General features: G+C 39.9%; 1 protein-coding gene and 1 non-coding gene across 2 annotated transcripts; one reads left to right on the forward strand and one right to left on the reverse strand.

Moving 5' to 3' along the window:
* Positions 1-3,033: 3,033 nt before the first annotated feature.
* LOC101304733 lies at positions 3,034-5,013 on the reverse strand. Its single transcript, XR_185474.1, has 3 exons — positions 4,939-5,013; positions 4,335-4,404; positions 3,034-3,811 (listed from the first exon to the last, which is right to left on the reverse strand). It is a non-coding gene; the product is annotated as an uncharacterized LOC101304733 (transcript).
* Positions 5,014-14,404: 9,391 nt separating this feature from the next.
* Positions 14,405-15,459, forward strand: LOC101305033 (putative enzymatic polyprotein-like). Its single transcript, XM_004309698.1, has 2 exons — positions 14,405-14,807; positions 15,218-15,459. Exons 1-2 carry the CDS (start codon positions 14,405-14,407, stop codon positions 15,457-15,459), a joined length of 645 nt encoding a protein of 214 aa, XP_004309746.1.
* Positions 15,460-24,636: the final 9,177 nt, after the last annotated feature.

Genomic DNA, 24,636 nt, shown 5'->3' on the forward strand with positions numbered 1-24,636 from the left:
CTCTCTCTCTCTCTCTCTCTCTCTCTCTCTCTCTCTCTCTCTCTCTCAAATCTAAATCTATTGAGGTCACTCATCCCTCCCACTCCGTTTCTAAATCTATTGAGGTCACTCATCCCTCCCACTCCGTTTCCCTCTCCCATTCTCTAGGTCTCAGTGGTCGGGTCACCCATGACTAGTCGATTCGGTATGAACCCAACTCCGAGGGTCCCCATCTCACCAGAAGTCTGAAACTGCACGGTCTGCACCTCACCCATCATCAACATCATTAATTAGCCACCCGGTTGTTTGATGTTTCTTCTTCTTATGATAATTTTGTTATTTTCTTCTTCTTCTAAAACTTAATTTTGGCCTACAACTTGATCTATGTCAGGACCCACCACAGATTTCACCTTAAAATCAAAAGTAAACCCTGCAGGGTCCACCTCAAAAGAGATTTTACCAAAAATTTTGGCATAACCCTTTTGAAAATGCACAACCCTACTTGATCAAAACCAACCTGCAACACACTTCTAAAATCATATTCCAACCTTGTACTCTGGAGCCTTCCTGTTTCCCAAGTTCATCACATCTCCCAAAATACATCAAGCCTTAATCAATTAATAATAATATCAAATGGTCATCAGAGCATATCTATAATGAACGAAAAACAATGAATAAAGAATAAACGGAAGCACTCTGACTATCCCTCGACTCCATGTACGCTCGACCTCAAATAAATTTAGCCTGCAAACTGGGCATTTAAAACCAAAGGACCCAGAGAAAAGTAATTTAAAACGTTAGAACGAGTGGACAAAAATAAATTAAATAATTTAACAAAAATGTAATTTAAATACTTTTCCACATTTAAACTTTAAAATCTCGATGCACGCAACTTTGATATAACATTTAACTTTAACTCCAAAATCATATAAAAATGGACAAACCAACCCCGCTGGTTAATCAAATACATAAATCTTGTCAGAAGAGATAAACCAACCCCGCTGGTTAGTCAATTACATAAATGAGAAAAATAAGACAAGGGGAAGAGATATCACCATGTAAGAAGAGCCTCTCAGGCTCTAGTAGCGTCCCACGCTAAGCGCTCGACTCACCTATGGTGAGGACCCACTAATAAAGGCTAGCTAGTAATGAATAACAGCGACCCTAGTATGGTGACTAAAAACATACGAAATCACTTAAATCTATAAAGCTTCCCCAAGATCATGAGAATGGTATGGTTCCCAACCGTACTTGAAAATTATCATATGAAATTATAATAAAACTCAATGACGTGTCTCACACGTCAAAAATATTCCTAAATCCATAATTATAAGTGAGATTTAATTATCAAGTATAAATTGTAAATAATTTGTTAATTCCAACATACTCGCTAAAAAATATTCTCAATGTCAATATCGATAATCCACAAGTAAACGAGAAAGTTATAAATACAAAACTACCATTAATTTAAGCATAAGCCCGACGATATCCGGAACGCCATTCGTGAGGTTTCCATGTATCCTAACACCATAAGCATAATTAGAACCACACTCTAATTTTGGAAAGAAATAATTGCTTTTAAAATAACATCCCGAAAATCTTCCGCCTAACCCACTACTCTAGCTAGGGTTAAGCTTATCGGACTCTTGCCAAACTCCAACCACAACCGCACTTCATCGATTCTAGCACTTTAGGACCATAACCAAGGAAATCCAATGGTTAGATCTGTTCTATCAACCGTCAAGTCCTCCAATCTTCAAAAAATCTCAAACCTAACCAAAACTCATCCAAAAATTTCAAACTTAACATCAATGAACTCCTCACATCATACTCTACCAAATTAGCTTGAAAAACCACCCAGAAGAGACGACACCACCGTCAGCTCCGCCGGAAGCTGCGGCCGGCCACCCCCAAATTCCGACCATCTCTGATCGCCACTAAAATTTAACACAATCTTCCTGTCAACATTCTAAACAACTTTCATAACTAGCTCGAAGATCAATTTCAAGCCTAAATATGTCAATCGAATCAAAATATAAAAATCCCAAATTCAAAACCCTAGAATTTTGAAGCTTCGAATCTCCTTACCTAGATCGAAATAGGTTGAATCCTTGTGAGAGTTTTCTATACAAGAGGAGAGCTTCCAAACGAGACAAGCAGCTCCGGCTTTGGCGGCCGGAGAAGGGAATTCCGGCAACGCCTCCGCCACGTACAGCCGTGTCCTCTCGGCGTGTTTTCTCTTTCATGGTGGCGCGACATCACTGGCCAGCTACCCAGATCGACAGAGGATGGTTCAAGCTTCGTTTTGATACCTGCCTTGCCGCCTAACTCGGCAGGACAACGGCAGATGGAGGTGGAGAAGGCGCCGGGTCAGGTTCCGCGCGGAGGAGAAGAAAGAGAAGTGAAAGTGAAAATCTGATTTTTCACTTTTGACTTTCCACCTTTGGCCCATTTTATTCCTACCTTCTCGATATAGTAACTTTGGTTTTTAGGCCGCAACTTCTTCATACAAACTCCGTTTTCGACATACCACCTGTACACGAACTTGGTTTAACGTCCTCTACAAATTTCATGCATGAAGTTTTCTCAAATTTTAGACCAAGGAAAAAGTCAACTTTTGAAGCCTTAAATAGCAAACGGTTACTCAAAACAATAAAAAGTCAAAGTAACACAAAAGTAAATACCTGCAAACCGAGATGTGACAATCTGAGCTACTGGTAGTTGGTGAAAGTGCAATTGGTGTTGGCCGGCTGTGAAAGTGTAATTAGTGTTGGTCCAGGGTGAGATCAAAATGACGGTGAATTGGTGATTGACATGGTCAATGAAAGGAATTTAGTGGTGATTGAAATAGGTGGCGGTGAGATCAGATCTCGAACAGGGGACTAGATGTAACACCCCAAACTGCACCTCCTCAGTTTAGGCACGTCACAGTGTCGCGAATCTCAAAAGGAGAAACGCAAGGCAGTTAATGTAAGGAAACATTTAAGAAAAAGACAGCAGAAGCGTAAAATTATATATTGAGGTGTAAAATCTTTATTTTTCCTCAAAGTACTTCAAAGCAATAACTAAGATTACCATAAAGGCAACTAATAGAAAGTAACAAGTAAAAGGAATTCTAAAGTTCTAATGTTTCAGCTAACTTCAAGCAACACAAATTCTTAATCTCTAACTTCAATTTGAGAAACAAATCACATGTATAAGAACCTTATACTTCAATCCCAATATCTATAGAACATCATACCAAATAGAGTAAGAATCAAAGACAAACATTAAGACTAAAAACAAAAGACTGAAATCAGAAAAGGCCTTACTAAGTATCTGACCAGAAATATCTTTGGCTAAAAACGATATGGTTAAACTGGGAATTAAAGCTGGGTGTCTTCATAACAATTGTAATAGACAACCTAAAGATCATTTGAGAACTGGAATCATAGAAAACGGATTTTTCTACAGTTACTTATGATTTTCTAAAGTTCCGATACAGTAGAGAAAAACTGTTGATGTAAGTCTATGTCTCAAGTTCTAAGTAAAGGGTTTAAGAGTCTGAGATTTTAACAACAACATAAAAAAAACATAAACTTGATTCTCTACCTGCTAATAACATAAAAGAATTGATTTTGCTAACAAAGAAATCAAATCAAACATAACCAAAACCAAAGGATTAGTAATCCTACTTGCCATAGAATTCAACAACAACAAATCCAATTCTTAATAGCAACTATTTCAATCAAATAAACAATCATACAAAGATTCCAAATTGCCAATCATAAATATGCACACCCAACTCCTCGCCGCTATCCCGTCCCAGTGCACAGTACCTGCATCCATAAAACTGTTATAGGGGTGAGCTTTCGTCCTCGCTGCTCAAGGAACTTTACCCTTAACTAGGTTTGAAAACCAATAAATAATATGGGCTGCCCAATATGAAAACATGCTTAAAACAAATTTATAATGAACGACAACATTTGAAAAGACTATTTCATTTTCAAATAAATGTGGCGCCATAAATCTGTACCTGATGGCCGGTCAAATATTTGGACCTACTATCCAACTTAGCTCACTATATATGTGTACAACAGGTAAGTGTAGCGAGAGTGTCCACAAACGCCCTATCGCCTAGAAGTAGTGCCACTCCACAAGGGATGTAAGACACTCTTCCGTCCATAGAGGCCCCTCCGGAGGTTTAGGGGATCGAACCCAAGGTAGTCGCTATGCTCCTCTGACTCTCAAGCCATCAACATCTCATAACACCGGTTACCATATTTTTATCGGATAACCGGATCATGCAATCTCAAATATGCATAAACATTTTATAAAATAAAAACCACTAATCAAGGGAGTTCTGGGTCCCCTACCTAGAATCCGTGGCTTTCCTCACGAACTCTGACAATCTCGAGCCTTCCGCTCCTCGGGTAACTAGAGTCCCTAATGTCCGACATAACAATCGTTAGTCATCTAATGTACAATCATACACAATCACGACGATTAACTAATCCTCCAAATCATACATCATCAGTTGACCAGGTTTGACCAAATCACGACTAGACTTATTGTCAACCAATTCCACATTTAGTTATGAATATCATATACTACTCATTATTGGTATACCATCTAATACTTGATTATACTTCTACTTTTACTTTCGTATATCGTCGCATAGTAATAACTAAATTACCATGGACACCCATAATATTACTTTTTATCCACCAATATCAAAACCATCTTAACTTCATATTCAAGATCCCGTGACCACATTACGGTTCTCATAATGTAAACAGCAATTCAGTTTCTATTTCTTTATCAAGTAATAGACAAGTTTTACTTTTCCCCTTAACAACTTAGTAAGCTTTGGAGCTTTGACCAAATCATGAACGCCAATATACACCCATACACCAACTAACCACTTAATTACATAAGGTATAATCACATATAGTTCCAAGCTTAACATTCAGTAGGTACCTCTCAACATTTGATGATTGACCAAGCATGAAACTTGTTCAGTTCCTCTGTACATGCAAACAGGGGTTATCTCAACGATGGCTTTAACTCATTTGCCAATTCAAACGTCATGATTATTTGACCATTTTGCAAATGCTGCATTTCCCACAACAGGTGGGTATAAGTATAGTTTATAATTCAAATCGCAATAGCAAACTAACTAGTGGAGGCCAAACTCACCACAGCGAACAGTAGGAGATATTTAGCAGTTAGCAGGACGTACCGAGTTCACCTGAGCTCACCCCTTTCAAGGTTCCTATGGTATCGAGCTCAAGCGTTGCCGACGAAATAGGACAATTCAGGCAGCTCCGAGGACAACCGAAGAGATACCATCAAAGTCGCTGGTGGTGACGCCCGGACACCATCCTAATATTAACATGGTCCAAAATCAACCACCAACAACTTTTCAATTATTATAAGAATTCTAGTAACCCATTCAAACACGGCTTCAGCTTACCTCACTCCTGAATTAAACCTAGTTGGGTTTACAGAGAAGCTATGCTTTTGTGGATGTCAAACAGAGCACCCAATCGAACTCTTGGTTCCTCTACTCCACCCATTAGTAAAGGGCTCAGCTAGGCGTCCATTAGCGTACAACATGCTAAGTCTTCATAGACGAATCATGGAGCATTATGATCGCCGCAGCACATAGTAACCTCGACGAAGACAGGAAACCACACAAAACAACAAAACCCAATTCGTTCAATCTCAAGCAAACCTAAAACCCAGAAAATACAAGTCTTCAAATTGAATCAAAATGGAGGGTTGCTTACCCACTCATATGCAGCTCGAATCGCTGTGGAAGTCATCGGAAAAATATAGAAACTCCGTCAAGAACACATAACTATTGCTCATCGATTCTCCTTCCTCAATCGCCGATTGAATTAGCTACCACCACCACCGTGCCGGCGGTGACGAGATGAATCGAGTGGTTCCGGTGAGTCGTCGATCGGTGGCCAGACGGCAAAGATAGGGCCAAGTCAGGTCGCCGACCCTCTGTTGGTCCCGAGAGTCTCTCTCTCTCAAGTTCTCAGGTTCTCTAGAGCATTCTAGGCTGAGCTGCCATATTCCCATTTATTTCTTATCGTAATCAACCGACTATACACGCCAACTTAGATTTGAAAATGATGGACGTCCCAGATCGCACCGAAGCGATTTCATTTTATTTGCATTAATATCTATAATTCCTACCTTCGGAAACTCATATAAAACAGCTTGAAACCTGTCATGTACTTTAATATTAAACTCTAGTAGCAAGATTTTCACCTCGTAGAAACTTTTGAAAAATATACTCGATTATTAACTAAATAACCGAGATCGACAAGCGTTCTTGAAACGTCCTCAAATTAAGTTGGTCAACTTTTTCAGGTGTTACACTAGAGGATACGAACGTGTGAGATTAGATCTCAAAAAACAAATTTCGTCATCCCTTTTTGCTTGGTTAGTTATTCGCTGCTTCAACACATTCCTTTCTTTCTCTTCCCGTCATTGTCAAATAGTACGACGATACCTTGAGGCCTGAAAACTGGCAGAACTGGCCTAGCTTTTGCCGATCTGGGCTTTTATCGGTTCCATATTTTTCACATCTAGTCCGGGCTTTTACCAGTCCCTTTTTTTTAACAACAAAGCCAGCCCGGACAGACTACCACCAGTTCAGGCCTGGTCCTTGTGAAATACAAGCCGGATTGGGCCCGAGCCCAACCCTAGTTAAATCCCTCAGGACCGGCTTGGCAAGAGTGTTGATGAGCAGTAATGAAACAACAATTGTCTACTCAACATCATAACCAATACAAAAAGAAACAAAACGTGAGAAAATGGAACGCGCTGCACGCGCCTTCCCCCAAAACTCTGGTGTGATTCTAGGGTTCCAGGTTTTCAAGCTAAGGGCCGCGGATGTAGTGCGATGGCGTCCTCCTTCGCCAGGCTTCTTCCCCCAAGCATCAATCATTGCGATTCTATTCCCGGTGGTTGGGTGGCCTATTCTGGGTAGGGATTGCAAATTTACTGAGAGGTTCTCCAATTTGTGCTTCGGAAGTGATGAAAATTCAAATTTGGGGAAAAAAGGGAAAGATCAAATGGGTCTTAGAAGAATAATAAGCAACACAATCCGTTGATGAGTTACACAGTGGAGGATCAAGCAAATCGAACGATGATTAATTGGAGCAAGTTCCGAGAGCTCTGTCCATTTGCCAGAGTTGCTTTTCTTAATAGAGATTTTCTGGGAAGATGCTAGTTTAATGATGGTTCTGTTCTGATTCATCTCGAGGGGATCATCTCTCATGCTCCTGACTTAATGACAGTGCTTTTTGTTTTGGGTGGCTCGAGATTGAGACATTCCCAGAGCTGGCTGTTGATGATAGATTGTAACTGCAGGAAGAGAAATCAGACGACTAAATTCATCTTGCCGTGTTCGGGTATGGATAGTGTGAGAACCTAGGTACGAAATCTCTTTTCCATATCTGCTGTCACACCCCAATTTTCGAAAGGAAATTTTTCAAAAATTTTGGCATGATATAACTTAAAATACTATAATCCCAAAACCTATTTTCAACCAAATTTAAGGAAAATTAACTCAATGCGGAAAGTAAACTTACACACAACTCCAAATTGAGTTTAAATATTTCATTTCCTTGTTTATATAAACTTGAGAGTCAAGAAAATGAAACGTTCACATGAGTTTAATATCGTCTATCCCAATGTATATATAAAATATATATATATATATATATCAGCCCCCTTCCATTGAGGGATCCCTATTTTTGGCCACTTTCTAGGGATAGGGCATTACACCACTTCCCAATTGAATTTTTACATCTCCACCGTTCATATCTTAGGTCTATATGAGTAGATCACCTCTACAAAATTTCATATGATTTGGTGATCGTTAAGGCTTTCAAAAGTTTGATTTAGTTTTAATGATCTTGAACGGTCCAGCTTATGTCAAATTAAAACCGTTGAAGGTCATTAAAACTAAATCAAACTTTTGAAAGCCTTAACGATCACCAAATCATATGAAATTTTGTAGAGGTGATCTACTCATATAGACCTAAGATATGAACGGTGGAGATGTAAAATTATAATCGGGAAGTTGGTGTAATGCCATATCCCTATAAATGGCTTAAAATAGGGATCCCTCATTGGAAGGGCCCTGATATATATATATATATACAATGAACAACTAAAACCCAACAAAACACCCTGCCACTAAGCCTCCACCTCAACCCTGCTGATCCTCACCTGCAGGTCTAACCCCTACACCAAGAATTGGTGCACCGGGTTGTAAACAACAAACCCGGTAAGCTAAAAAGCTCGTATGAGTAAACTCAAAAATAACACAACATTTATCACATCCAATATTCCATAAGAGAGATTGGATCAATAATTAAAAACCACACATCCAACACATTACCCAAAAAATGTACCCATGAGTCCCATATATTTAATAAAATACCCCTCATGACCTACAATATCACTATGTGTACCCATGGGTCCCAGATACCATACAGTATCTCCCATGACCTACACTGACAAACGGACTAGAGCTCTATTCCTAACCGTAACCAATCACCCGGCCAAAGGTTTGGAACCCGGTTTGACTGTCTAATAATCAACACAAAAGTGATAAATAGCATCTTAACCGCAACCAATCTCCCAATTAAAGGCTAGAAACCCGGTTTGGCTATTTATCCAACAATTCATAATATCACAACATTATCCTCAACAACATAATATCACATCATTATACACAACAACACAATATCACATCATTATTCACAACACAATATCACATCATTATTTTATATCCTCCCACATGGATATATTTAAGGTAAAATTCTGTAAAGTCCCTATAGTTTAGGTGCCTCATCCCTTTAGTCCTTGAACTTTCATTTTAATCTGTTTAGTCCTTAAACTTACAATTGTTAATCTAATTAGTCCTTTCTTTTATTTCTAATAGAATATTCCGTCAGAAAGGGAATATTCTGTTTTTCTTTGTTCTTTTTTATTTTCCTGATTAAAAGAAAATGAACGGAGCATGGTGGGTCTTGAATTTTGAATTTGTTTATATTTAGCATTCTACAAATATAAAATCTATCATTCTACTCAAAGGTAAACAGTTAAATTTTTCATCATTAATAGGAGAATCTATTGCTACTCGACTAGAATTTTTAGCAGAAGCTAAATTATCTTTTAAAGAATTGCATGAAGAAAGAAGAAAATTTAGAAAACTAAAAGAAAAAAGAGACAAGCTTCTTAGAAGTACAAAAAATTACTAGGATATTATTTTCCAATTATAACGAAGAATATACGAGTCAAGAGAAGAAATTGAAGTTCTTCAAGAAACATTTGAAGAAGATCAAAAACCTCTTGATATTTTGAGCATCGGTTAGATCCGCCCTAGCTGGTATCAGAGCCTGCTTGGCTCAAAAGCAGGTTACAAAGGCTTATGCCACAAAGTTGGCTTCTCTCGACCAACAAAAGAGAATCCAAACTAAAGAATTATCAGTCTTTTTGTACTACAAAAGGAACTGATAAGTGGGAAGTGTGCTTTCATTCAAGGCACATACAAGAAAATCAATACTCCATTGAATATATTTGTAGAGTACTAAATACTTTATACGACGAACATATTCACCTCCAAAAGGAGATCGGAGTAGAAGAGCTTGATCCAGCAAGACCAAGCTTAATCGAGTTCCTAGACCGTTTATCTAGGGATAAGACGTTTGATAAGATATTATATCAACTCGAGAGATTTAATTTACGGATAAATCAACTTGAGGAAATAAATTCAAAAATTGCCAGGCTTGAAATCAAGCTAGATTACCTCAAAGAAAAGCAATATCTAATAGATATTGAAAGAAAGTTAGTTCGCACTGAGAATCTTGCAAACAACATTCATCAACAAGCAGTGGAACTACAAGAAACTCAGGAAAACTTGAAAAAGCTTTTAGAAACTCTTATCTCCAGAATAGGACGAATCAAAAAGTAGATCTAAAAATAAGACAGGAAGATGTTAAAGCCCTTGGCTTTCATCGACCTATAGAAAAACTTGCTGAAAATGTAGAAGCAATAATTCATCAGCAGAATTATAATATCGCTTATCTCCAAGAGATAGGTATTGACCTCGAAATTCAATTTCGAGAATTACATAACAGAATCTCTTGTCTACAAAAGATGGTAGAAAAGATGAAAGAAGGAGAAGGCTATGAAAAAATAGATGAAGAATCACTAGCTTAGAATGTAGCTAGTAAAATTATCATAAATTCTCCACCCCTACCAACGGGAGAAAGTAGGCTAAGGTTTAGTGAACCAAAGCTACTTGAATGGAAATCATTAAAATCTACAACCAAGAGAGATATGAAGATGCTGAGTAGAATCCTTAGTAAAAGGAACATAGTTCCAGTACAATTAATAAACGCTCAAGAATTTGAGTATAATGAAATCGAATCTAGTGTGCGAGAAGCCTCTGCTCCTAGATTTAGGTTCAATGAGATATATAAGAAATGATCCTTTATCATGGATTCTCACAGATTCAAAATTCTTGAATTAACAGTTCCAGCCACAGGTGGAGAAACAGATATCAGGTTGATAACTCCAAAAGAAGTAAGCGAAGCGTTCTAGAAAAAATATTCCTATATGCATATAGGTGCAGTACAAGTAGGAATAAAGCTCTTAGCCAGAGATGGTATTGACTGTTCTGTTCTATGTGTCCTACAAGACGATAGAATAACAGATTTCAAGAAAAGTCTGTTAGGAACAGTAAAAGCTTCTTTGTGCAACCAAGTTGCATATTTTAATGTTTTTCCAAATTTCACAATGCATCTTAGGAATGCTGCTCACTGTCTAAGATTGAGAATCAAGACAGATGAGATTTCTATGAAAAAAGGAATGATGGAACTAGCGATAAATTATCGAATCTATTATAAGTTGATGAGCTCAAATGTGACTCCTAATACCAGGTTTCTAAACAGCCCTGGAATCACTACATATGTTCTCACCAACCAAAAAAATAATTCTCAGCAAAAGCATGTCACAAATTGGCATGAAGTAACATTCCTAAGAGAATGGAATCTAAGTCCTCCTGTCAAACTGCTTGAAAGCTCCAATGCTTCAATTTATGAAGACATGGGAGGAAAGATAAGCTTGCAGTTTCATAGGCATTCATTCGCTAATTATGAAGAAGCTAGTACCTCTGGAACTAAATCAGTTTATAATGAGGAATCTCTTGAAGAAGAGGATTCTAAAAGGCCTATGAGAATGATCCAAGCAAGAGAATTAAGAGAATTATATGCACAAGCCAAGACTTGTGATTCCCCAGAAGAACTAGAGAAAATCATAAATGAAATTTCTCAAGTTCAACTTGGAAAGAAAAAGAGGAAGATTCTTCCTTATCAAGCAGCAAAAGAAGAATCAAAGCCATCAGGAGCATCGATGGACACAGATGGTGAAAGGCAAACTCCTCCAGAAAGTGGGCATACTGTAATACAGAACATCACTAACAATCCTAGAAAGATCATTCGTGAAAAGAATATCAAGCTTCCAAAAGGACAAGCTCCTACAGGAAGATATGGAGAACGAAGTTCTCAGAAGTATATCCCTACAGAACCCAAATGGGGACAGTCAGTGTCCGAAAGAGGGGTTTATCTGGATCTGGACCAAGTAGGAGATAAAAGAAAGACAATAGACAACTGGGTTGCTAGTTTAAAGCTAACTCAGGCTCTAGTGTTATCCAAATATGCTTACGAGGAAGCTCATGCATATTATGAGTCTACCTTAACCGGAATAGTCCATAAATGGTACTAGTCCTTCAAGAGAAGTTCTCAATGGACTGATTGGGCAGCAAAAATGGCTCAGACTAATAGTCCTTTAGATTTTGCAGTGCCTATCTACGCACAATTCTACGGAGATATCATGGGGCATAGTGAGCAATCTAAAGAAAGAGCAAAAGCAAATATTCAGAAATTAAGTATTTGTAACATGAGGTCTTTTGAAGAATACACCAATGAGTTTTAAAATTACTACTGCACTATCGGAGACATTGAAAATAATGATCTCATTAGAACTTATTACAGAAAATTGCCAGAACCCTGGAATGATGCAGTGGCACAATCATTAGAAGAAAATCCTCTTTAGTATTTTACTATAGGAGGAATTGCAGAAAGAGTTAGGGATCTCCTAAGAAAGCAATGCACGGAGAACAGAAAATCCGAAACGGCTAAGAAGCAACTCAGAGGAGTTAAGAATATGTGTCCAAAGATTCTGGATACCCCAACACAATGGGGATGTCATATTCCTACAGAAAGAAAACACTGAAGGAAGTTCTCTGGCACCAACCAAGCATGATAAAAAATTTGCTTCTAAAAAGAAGTATAAGTTCAAGAAAAAGCCTAGATATAAGAAAGAACAATCTTCTCAAACTTCTCCTAAAAAGAGATTTTTCAAAAGGAAAAAGAAGACCAATTTTTCTTCCAGAGAAGCAAAGAAATGCAGATGTTGGCTTTGCAAGGCAGAGGGACATTATGCAAATGAATGTCCTAAACAGGACAAAAAATCTTCTAAAGCCTTAATTGCTGAGTATGATGAAGCAATAGAGTATGCTAATCTAAAAGGGTTTGAAGTTGCATATTCTGATGAAGAGAATGAATCAATATATTCTCTTGAGTACCCATCAGATAGTGAGACAGAAGGTACTTCAGAAAACTCTGAAGAAGAAGAAGAAGATATAGGAGATCGTCCTATATTTTTATTGCAGATACAAAATTGGAAGGAAGAAAGCACTGATATTATCAGTACCTTCCATCCTAATCCATGAAGGTTTATCTGTGACTACTGCAAATGTGATGATAATAATACAATTCCCATGTACTGTGAAGGTACAGGTGAAACTTATCATCAGGAATGTTTTATTGCAGAACTCAGAAGAAAAACCAAGGATAATGAAGCACATGTCCTGGTAGAAGAGGAATATAATGTATTCCATAAAAAAGAAAAAGAAAAGAACCTTGAAGAGGATATAAAAACGATGAAGTTTGTAACTTCATTAAGTTAGAACCGGGAAATCAAGGAATCTCTTGATTCTCTCAATTCCAGTTCCAATCCGATACTGGGTCTAACAAATGACAATCCTCTGGAATCAATAACTGTAGAAAGAAAGGTCAATCCTTTCACAGAATTACTTGATGATCCAAGAAAGCAAGCAAGAATAATGCCAGTCCAGACAAGCATATATAGTAATTATATTACTATAGGACTGAAGTTTCCCAATTACAAAAAATATCATCTACATGCATTTGTAGATACTGGTTTAAGATTTAGTCTTGCTAAAAGATATGCTATCCCTGAAGAATATTGGGAAAAATCTCCAAAGACAGTTACTGGAGTTGCTATGGAAGAAAACAACATAGTGATGGATACAATGGCACGAAATGTGCTGGTTTCCTTAGGAGGAGGCACTTTTACCATCAATATTCTTTGGCAGTGTGATGGTCAGACAGCTGATTTGTTGTTAGAGAATGACTTTCTTCTTCAACAAACAGTAATTCAAACGCCAAAAATGATTGGGTTTGAGAAACATAAAAAATACTATTGGGAATCCCAATTAACAGACGCAGTACGCGTTACCAGTAAAGGATTTACAGACCAATATCAGAAGTCGCCAGTGAAGAGTGGTGATTATAAGCCACTTTTAAAGCTAGTCTTGTTGCTACAAGAAAAGCTTAAAGGTCACAAGGAGATATTGGTGAATAAAGAAACAAGTTCAGAAGACTCTGATTCAGAGGAAAGTTCTGAATATCAAATTTCTGACAACGAGAGTTCTGATGGAGAAGAAGAATACATCAGAGAGCATAATCTAAAGGTATATGCTAACAAGGTAGAACTAAAGAAAATACCAACTCTCACAGAAATAGAAAAATTGTTGAAACCAGTAATTCGTGAATATCGTCAACTGTATTGGGAAAGAGACCCAATATATTGTCAGCTAAAAATACATGATGCAAATGCTATTTGCCATGTTAAGGCCATCCCTCATTACAGAGAAGAAGATAGAAAAGAAATGGAGAATCAAATCCAAGAACTTTTGGAAAAGAAGTTAATCAGGTCTTCAAACAGTCCTCATCATGCCCCAGCCTTCTTGGTGAGAAATCATGCAGAACAATTAAGGGAAAAAGCTAGAATGGTGATTGATTACAGGGATGTAAATAAAAAGACTGTTAAAGACGGTTATCAGATAGCTCAGGTGAGAGTTCTCATCAACAGGCTTAAAGAAGCAAAAATCTTCTCTAAGTTTGATTCAATGTCAGGCTTTTGGCAGGTTAAAATGCATCTTGATTCCATAGCATTAACAGCTTTTGAAACTCCTCAAGGGCACTATGAATGGTTAGTTATGCCATTTGGTCTTTAGTAAGCCCCGTCTATTTTTCAAAGAAAAATGGATAATATCTTCAAGCCTTACTCAGATTTCTACATAGTTTACATAGATGACATTCTTGTCTTCTCCAAAACTATGATTGAGCATCTAAAGCATCTTGAACTGGTGTGTAAACTTATTGTCCAAAAAGGAATCATTCTTGGACAGAAGAAGATTCATCTTATTAAGGGTGAAATTGATTTCCTCGGTATTCATGTTAAGGATGGAGAGATTCGTCTCCAAGATCATATTGTTAAGAAAATCAGCCAATTTCCAGACATCATCCCAGATGCGAAGTCTCTGCAGAGATTTTTGGGAGTTGTTAATTTTGCTAGAGATTTTATTCCTCAAGTTAGTGGTCTAACTGCTCTCCTCTCTCCAAAAACGAGTTCTAAGAAAAAATGGTCTTTCACAGCTGATGACAGTAATACTGTTAGAAAGATTAAGGAATTAACAAAAAGCCTTCCTCCTCTACAGTTACCTGAAGAAGGAGATCTGATTATTTTGCAGACTGATGCAAATGATTATTATTGGGCAGGAGTTGTTTTAGCTGTTGCTCCAAATACAAATCATGAAAAGATTTGTAAGTTTCTATCTAGAAAGTTTAACGCTGCTGAGTTAAATTATTCCACTGGAGACAAGGAAGTCCTTGCTTTAATTAAAAGCATCAAGGGTGCTGAGGCATATCTAGGAAGCAAATTTGTAGTAAGAACGGACAACAAAAGAGTAAAAAACTTCAAAAACTACAAATTGACTGATGCTGCCGATAGAGGAAGAGTTCTGAGATGGCAAATGTTTTAACCCAATATGAATATGATGTTGAAATGGTTGCAGGTAACAAGAACTATTTGCCCGACGCTCTCACAAGAGAAATGGCTATGTTTGACAAAGAAGGTTGCAATCCAAGAAGCCGGAAACCGATATCTGAAGAAAAGAAGCTTTGGGAAAGATATAAGAGCTGTGATAAAACCGTAGGACTTCTCCTTGACGGACCAGGTTATCAATACCTTGTTTCTTATGGAGCTGCTGAATCTGGCCAACCTTCAGAAAGAATCAAGCCAAAGCTAGATCAATGATGGGATGAGTTTTCAGACCATTCTAAAAAAGAAGCAGATCAGTCTGTTACTTCTAAAGAGGAAAAGCTTGCACAAGAATTCTTGCTGTGTCCGAAAGGAACAGCCTCAACTGATCGGTCTCAGGGTAAAAGGACGGCTAGCCCGTCTCAAACGGCAGACGGTAAAAGCATATCAAATCCATTGATGGCTGCTGCTTTGCCAAAAAGCAAAAGAGACCCTCTTAGGGCAAATAAGATACCGATAGTCGCAGGAAAGAAGGTTATTCATGATCAATCTGTGAAGATCTTTCAAAAGCCAGTTTTCAGAACAGAAAGACTGTTACCTTTCAAGTAGAAGATTATTATTGATAATATTATGTATTCCTTTTATAAAGAAAATGAAGCTCACTTGCTTCAAACTCTCAAGGCTTTAACTGAAGAATTGTATAGATTCCATACAAAAGACAAAGATGTTCCAGCAGAAAATCAAGCAGGAAGTTCTAAGGCTGTTTACCTTGAAAATCCTGAAAGTGCTAAAATACCAATGCTAGCACTAAAAGAATCTAAATGGTATAAATTTCATAATCTCTTAGGAGAAGGAAAAGATGTTCTTCCAAGAACATTATCTGTAGTTCCTGGCCCATATTATGGAAGATACTTAGTTGATGTTCAAGTAGAGCATCCCCAGAAACACAAGCTGTGGCTCGTGGAAAATGGTTTTGTTCATAACCTTTGGACAAAAACTAATGAAGATCTGAACGGATTCCCAGACATAATTGTTGAAGCTGTCAAGAATATCAGACCTGATGGATGTATCCTAAGGTTAAAATTCATTTCGACCCCTCCAGAATGGACAGTGGTAAATGGTCAAATGAATTATATCTCTCCATATATGGAAAATAAAGTCAACTTTTGGCCTCTTAAAGTCAAAGCACTTTAAATAAACTATTGAAACTTCAACTTCGCATAACCCAAAGAATTTCCATAAATAATCCTTCATTAAATAAGGGAATAATACAAGGAAAATTGATATGAAAATCTAGGGTATTACAATCTACCCCCCTTAAAGGAATTTCGCCCCGAAATTCAAAGATACGAACCCAAAAACAACTTGGGGTACTTAGCCCTCATGTCCGACTCTAACTCCCAAGATGCATCACCCTCATCATGGTGACTCCAACACACCTTAACCAAATCGACTTCCTTCCTTCGAAGCCTCTTGGTTGATCTATCCAAGATTCGAACCGGTTCAACAACAAAAGTTGCATCCGCATTCACCTTGATAGAACTATAGTCAATCACATGTGACGCATCCGGAATATACTTCCTCAATAAGGACACATGAAACACATTGTGTACCCCGGACATGATAGGTTGTAAGGCAAGCCGATAAGCCAAATCTCCTACTTTCTCCAAAATCTCAAAAGGCCCCACATACCTAGGAGCTAACTTCCCCTTCTTGCCAAATCTCACCACCCCTTTAGTAGGTGAGACTTTCAAGAACACATGATCCCCAACATCAAACTCTACTTGCCTCCTCTTCAAGTCGGCATAGCTCTTTTGCCTGCTTTGTGCTGTTTGGATCCTATCTCGGATAATAAAGATCTTCTCAGTCATCTCTTGAACAATATCAGGACCCAACAGCTCACTATCACCCACCTCCCGCCCAACAAATAGGTGATCTACACGGCCTCCCATAGAGTGCCTCATATGGTGCCATGCTGATACTAGAGTGATAGCTATTGTTGTAGGCAAACTCAATCAATTTGAGGTGATCCTCCCAACTTCCCTTGAAGTCGATGACATAAGCCCTCAGCATATCTTCTAACACCTGATTCACTCGCTCAGTCTGCCCATCAGTCTAAGGGTGAAATGCTGTACTCATGTCTAAAGTAGTACCCATGGCTTTCTGAAAGCCACCCCAAAACTTGGAAGTGAATCGGGGGTCTCGATCTGAAACAATCAAAGTAGGCACACTATCTCCTTCACATACAACTTGCACAAGGCATCTACCGTGTACGACATCGACACGGGAAGGAAATGCGTTGACTTCGTCAAACGGTCCACAATCACCTAAATAGCATCATGTCCAAGCTTGGACTTAGGTAGTCCAGTCACAAAGTCCATAGAAATCTGCTCCCATTTCCAAGTAGGAATAGATAATGGCTGCAACATACCTTCAGGCCTTCGATGCTCCGCCTTCACTTGCTGACAAGTGAGGCACTTGGACACATACTTTGCTACATCTTTCTTCATTCCATTCCACCAAAACTGCCTACGCAAGTCTTTATACATCTTGGTGCTCCCTGGGTGCACCGTATAACGAGATCGATGTGCCTCCCAAAGGATCTCCCCTTTGAGATCTCCCCTTTGAGATCATTACTATCGGGAACACACAATCTCAATCTATACCTCAATCCACCATCTGATCCAACCGACCACTCGGTAGGACAATCATCCAACAAGTCCACCACTAACTCCGCCACCTTAGCACGTGAGAACTCGTCATGTGCCTGGCCCTGGATGATCCCGAAAATCAAGGTGGGCTGCACAAAGGCGCTTCCAAGGAAGATCCCCTGCTCCTTGCCTGATGGCAGAATGCCAAACTCATAAGCAGTCTCCAACATGAGCAATCCTGCACCATCATAGAGGCGACTATACCCCTAGGCTTCCTGCTCAATGCATCCGCCACTACATTGGCTTTCCCAGGGTGATACTCCTAAGTGAAGTCATAGTCCTTAAGGAGCTCCATCCACCTCCTTTGCCTCATGTTCAAATCTTTCTGAGAGAATAAATACTTCAAACTCTTATGATCAGAAAAGAGTTTGAACTTCTCTCCATACAATTAATGCCTCCAAATCTTCAAGGCAAATACTACCGCGGCTAGCTCTAGGTCATGAGTGGGGTAATTCTTCTCATGAATCTTCAGCTGTCTAGAGCCATATGCCACAACACCACCAAGCTCCATCAACACACAACCTAAACCCCGATGAGAAGCATCGCTATAAACAACATAGCCAACACCACTAATAGAAATGACCAACACTGGGGCGGTAGTCAACCTAGTCTTCAACTCCTCAAATGCCTTTTCACACTCATCGGTCTACACAAACTTGGCATTCTTCTTTGTCAACTTGGTCAAAGAAGAGGCAATGCTAGAAAATCCCTCAATAAATCTCTGGTAGTATCTTGCCAACCTAAGGAAACTACGGATCTCCGTAGGAGTAGTGGGACGACTCCAATTCAACACCGCCTCCACCTTAGAGGGATCCACCGAAATCCCCTCCTTTGATACCACATGACCAAGGAACTTGACCTCTTCCTTCCAAAACTCGCACTTCCCAAACTTTGCATATAACTTGGCCTCTCTAAGAACCTGTAGTACGATCCGTAGATGCCTATCATGATCCTCCAAAGTCTTGGAGTAAATCAAAATATCATCCACAAATACTACCACAAACACATCCAGATAAGGATTGAACATGCGGTTCATCAAATCCATAAAAGCAGCAGGGGCATTGGTTAGACCAAATGGCATAACAACAAACTCATAATGCCCATATCTAGACCTGAATGCGGTCTTCAGAATATCCTCCTCCTTCACCCTCAACTGGTGATAACCGGACCTCAGGTCAATCTTAGAGAACACCGTAGCACCTCTAAGATGATCAAACAAATCATCAATCCTAGGTAAAGGATACCTATTCTTGATGGTCACCTTGTTCAACTCCCGATAGTCCACACACAACTGAAGTGTATCATCCTTCTTCCTCACAAACAACACGAGTGCACCCTAAGGCGAGGTGCTAGGTCTAATGAATCTCTGCTCTAGAAGACCCTCATTCTGAACCTTCAACTCTTGAAGTTCAGTTCTCCCCATTTGATAAGGAGTCTTTGATACCGGTGAAGTACCTGGTACCACATCAATACCAAACTCCACTACCCTCTTAGGAGGTAACCCGGAATCTCCTGAAACACATCACTAAACTCAGAGACTACAGCAATATCCGCAATACCCATGGTACTACCGGTAGCCTCAATGTGTGCCAACACTCCTTCTCACATGGCCGTGTCCGACCTATGATAACGATAGCGAAAGCTCGGCTGTCCAGGAATGTGGAATGACACCACCATATCGAAACAGTCAATCATAGCACGGTTTGGCCTTAGCCAATCCACTCCCAAAATCACATCATAGGAGCGGTCTGGAATCACAATGAGAGAAGCAAGGAACTCTCTACCACTAATCACTATAGGGCGTGCTTCACATAAAGTGCCAAGCTCAATAGAAACACCGAGAGGCGAAGAAACACACAAATATCTAGTAAGCGGTGTCGGAGTTAAGCCTAATGCCCTCACCACCGAGCTAGATATGAAGGAATGGGTTGCCCCCGTATCAAACAAAACTGAAGCCAGCAGATCATAAACAAGAATGGTACTTTCCACTCCTGCACCACGCTGACCAATAGCATATACTCTGGCTGGAGTTGGAAGTAATGGTCTCTGCTAAACACCCTGCCCTACAGCCTGAGGTCGGGTGCAATCCCTGGCAAAATGGGCTGCCTGCCCACAAGTGAAGCATCCCTGCCTCTTGGGCTTCGTGCATGCCGAAGAGAAGTGGCCCGGCTCACCACAGTTGAAGCACTTCAATGGTGCTGCCTGCCTAATAGGTGGAGCCCTAATAGGTGCAGTTGCTACTCTAGTTGGAGCCAGTTGATGAGTCTGCCGCCTCTTCCCATAACCACCTCTGTGGTCCCCTGAACTGCTACTCCCTGCTAGGGCCTTGCCCTTCCCCTGAACATCTCTTTGTCTCTTTATCTCATGCATCGCCTCCTCCTGCTCAACTGCAAGGGCACTCTCAACCGCTTCTGCCAGAGTAGCAAACCGGTGGGAAGTCACCAACTTCCGGAGGTCATGCCTCAAACCCCGAATGAACTTTCGTGCCAAATCTACTGCATCCATCTCTCTAGCAAAACGATACAGCTGAGAAAAACGGGCCTTATAATCCCTGACACTCATCAGGCCCTGCACCAGAGCTATGAACTCAAGCTCCAACTGCTCCCTCACTGTATCAGGAAAATACTTCTCCCGAAAGAGCTGAACAAACCCCTCCCAAGTCAAGGTGGTCACATCTCGGGATCTCTCTACCCCACTCCACCATACCCGTGCCTCATCCCTTGAGAAGAAACGTAGCGATACACATCTTCTCAATCTCCGTACAGGTGATCATGGTGAAGTATGTCTCGATGCCCTCTATCCAATGATCAGCTACGAGGTAGTCTGTACCTCCAAGAAAAGAAGGCGCTCCTAACTTGATGATACCCTAAGCCAGTCTGGCCAGACATAGACCATCATCCACTACAACTGGCACTGGCACCTCCAACACTACCTCATCCTTGAAGAAGTCATCCACAGGTGGAGCCCTACCTCTACCCCTGGCCCCACCTACCCCTCTGGCTCTACCGGCCCCTCTGGCCCTACCTCGGCCTCTAGCCCTTCCTCGCTGAGGATCGATCACCTATGAAGCAAGCAAACCTTGGTTAACTCATGCAGAAAACTTAAACCAACGTATAAGTCAAATGCGCCATTTATTAACCAAGGCACAAACTCCAGATGGAACACAAAGATTCAAAACCCCACTAACAGAATACTCTCTACACTAACATCCTATTGACCTAGAGGCGACTCCTAACCCCTCACATACCCAATGACATATCAATACCGAAGAGCTTATGATGGTGATCCGCTGCAGTCGGGCCATAACTCCGAAGTATTGATTATCACCAAATATGTAACCCTCGCTCTGACACCAAACTGTCACACCCCAATTTTCGAAAGGAAATTTTAAAATTTTTTGGCATGATATAACTTAAAATACTATAATCCGAAAACCTGTTTTCAACCAAATTTAAGAAAAATTAACTCAATGTGGAAAGTAAACTTACACACAACTCCAAATTGAGTTTAAATATTTCATTTCCTTGTTTACATAAACTTGAGAGTCAAGAAAATGAAACACTCACATGAGTTTAATATCGTCTATCCCAATGTATATATATATAAAAAAAATATATATATACAATGAACAACCAAAACCCAACAAAACACCCTGCCACTAAGCCTTCACCTCAACCCTGCTGATCCTCACCTGCAGGTCTAACCCCTACGCCAAGAATTGGTGCACCGGGTTGTAAACAACAAACCCGGTAAGCTAAAAAGCTCGTATGAGTAAATTCAAAAATAACACAATATTTATCACATCCAATATTCCACAAGAGAGATTGGATCAATAATTAAAAACCACACATCCAACACATTACCCAAAAAATGTACCCATGAGTCCCATATATTTAATAAAATACCCCTCATGACCTACAACATCACTATGTGTACCCATGGGTCCCAGATACCATACAGTATCTCCCATGATCTACACTGACAGACGGACTAGAGCTCTATTCCTAACCGTAACCAATCACTTGGCCAAAGGCTTGGAACCCGGTTTGACTGTCTAATAATCAACACAAAAGTGATAAATAGCATCTTAACCGCAACCAATCACCCAATTAAAGGCTTGGAACCCGGTTTGGCTATTTATCCAACAATTCATAATATCACAACATTATCCTCAACAACACAATATCACATCATTATACTCAACAACACAATATCACATCATTATTCACAACAACACAATATCACATCATTATTTTATATCCTCCCACATGGATATATTTACATGAACAAATTATAGATATTCCAAAATAATAATCTATCAATAATCAATAAAATTATGATCACATGAATCTCAAAATAGCATTTAAAGAAAAACTTGATTTATTTTACCTATGAGCCGTTGACGATCAAGCTCATATATTTTTAAAATAATTAAAAGCATATTTTTAAATCCAACATCATCATCATCATTATTATCATATGACCATAATAACAATAGGTTCAAAAGTGAACCTTGGTGAGATTTACTCACCTAGAAATCCCGTTGTAAAACCCCCAACATAACGAAGGCAAGCCAATCACAAAATCACAAATCACCTAAAATCACACAATTAAAAACCTTACAAACCAAAGTATTAAAGGATAACACAATACCCTTAAACTAACCCTTAGCTCAAGGGAGGACAACTTCCCGGAGTCGTTGAACTCAACGACACAATAGAGCTGGCTCAAATCTTCAAAACATAAACTCTAACCCAACCAAGCCAACACAAACAAACCTAAGTCCTAACATGCCAACTTTGCTTAAAATCTAGCCATACTACCACTCAACAAGCTCACAGCAGCAAGGACTAGCTAACCACAAGAAATTAAGGCCGCAACTCAGCTAGACGCGCTGCCACGCGCCGCCACAGGCGGCGACGAGTGGGCCCCATGCGCCACCCCAGACTTCCGATTTAGGAGAAACTCACAACAGCAAAGTTGAGGCTTGAAGCAAGGGGAACAACTTTCATACCTGAGGCTTCAACCAATTTTGGCCAGAACCGGCCAAAAACTGCCCTGAAAACAGCAGCCAAAATAAAACCCCAAAACCTGCAAATCCGGCACCCAAACTTGATTTCTAGGTCACTAAAGAGGCATGAACATCCCTAGAAGAGAGAGGGAAGCAAGACTCACCTATACTTGGCCGGAATCGGCGTCGAAATCGTCGGTTTTCCGGCCGGACAGCAGCAGCTCCGCCGCTTCGTGGCGGCTTCCAGGCGGCGGGACAGCGGCCGGAACTGCTCCAGAAATGGAGAGGGCAACTGTGGGAGTTGAATGGAACCGGCGGCGTCCGGTTTAGTGGCCGGAGGAGGGAGAACTCGGCTGAAGAAGGGGGAGAGTTCGGGGAGCTCGGGTGGGAGGTGAGAGAGGAGGGAAACTGATTTTAGGGTTTCTAATTAACACTCCCACACATTTTTCTACTTATACTCTTTCCAAACCCGGAAACAAACTTCCTCTGACCATAACTTCTTCATACGACATCCGTTGTAGGCATGTCACATGTCTACGAACTCGTATCGACGAACTCTACAACTTTCATGAAGGAAGTTTTCGAAAATAACTTACGGAAAATAAAGTCAACTTTTGGCCTCTTAAAGTTAAAGCACTTTAAATAAACTCCTGAAACTTCAACTTCGCATAACCCAAAGAATTTCCATAAATAATCCTTCATTAAATAAGGGAATAATACAAGGAAAATTGATATGAAAATCTAGGGTATTATATATGCTTATTACGAGATGATCTTTATTGTTGATACCCCAAAATAGACACTAATTAATGGCACCTAGGTTGTTTTTATGAGACTGGTCGTGTGATTATTAGCTTTTCCTTAGCTAATTATGAGACTATTACTGAACTCAATCTAGACTTTCTGCTTTCTGTGATGCATTGGTTTTCAAGAAATCTTGCATGCGCTTGGTCCATTTCAAGGTTAGGGATAAGTTCATGGACGTGGAGAGGTTGTTTCCCCCTCTGTTCATCTAAATTGGTGGCTATATATAGCCCCCAACCCTGCTCCTCAAACCACAACTATCAAATCCCCTATGTTACGTTCAACCCCAACACAATGGCCCTCTCTCCCAATGCTTGCTTTCATGCAAACAACGTTAGAATGCAATCCCCTCCAGTCTTTAACCCTTACCCAAGACCAGCCCCTAATGAACCTTCCTTCCTTGCTAATGTTGGCAATGCAAGGGTTGTTGTTCAACATGGGGAGACTCATGTCTTCCTTCACCGCTCAATCCCTTCCCACAAGGAGCACTTGGCCAAGTTCTGCTTGGTGGCAAAAGTGTTTGGTAAGAAAGTTCCAGTTCGTAAGATCATTAGGAAATGCCGCCTTCTCTGGGCGAATCTTATTGGCACTATTAAGATGAGCCAGCTTGTGAATGGGTGGTTTGCCCTTGAGCTGACTCATGTGGAGGATGTTGATTTCATCTTGGAGCATAGGCCTTGGTTTGTGAAAGGCAGGATTTTTCATATCAGAAGGTGGTCCCTTAGTTTCCATTCTGCCACTGCGGAGATTGAGACCCTGATCATTTGGATTCGACTTCCCAATTTCCCGCTACATCACTGGTCCCCAGAAGGGATTGAAGCTACGGTGGGTGTGTTGGGCCGCTTTATCAAGGTTGATGACAGAACTCTTAACGGAGACAACTACATTTTTGCTAGATTGAAGATGGAGATAGATCTTCGTACCCCC

The sequence above is a fragment of the Fragaria vesca genome, unplaced genomic scaffold (genome assembly GCF_000184155.1).
Source record: "Fragaria vesca subsp. vesca unplaced genomic scaffold, FraVesHawaii_1.0 scf0513035, whole genome shotgun sequence".
Taxonomy (NCBI): Eukaryota; Viridiplantae; Streptophyta; class Magnoliopsida; order Rosales; family Rosaceae; genus Fragaria; species Fragaria vesca.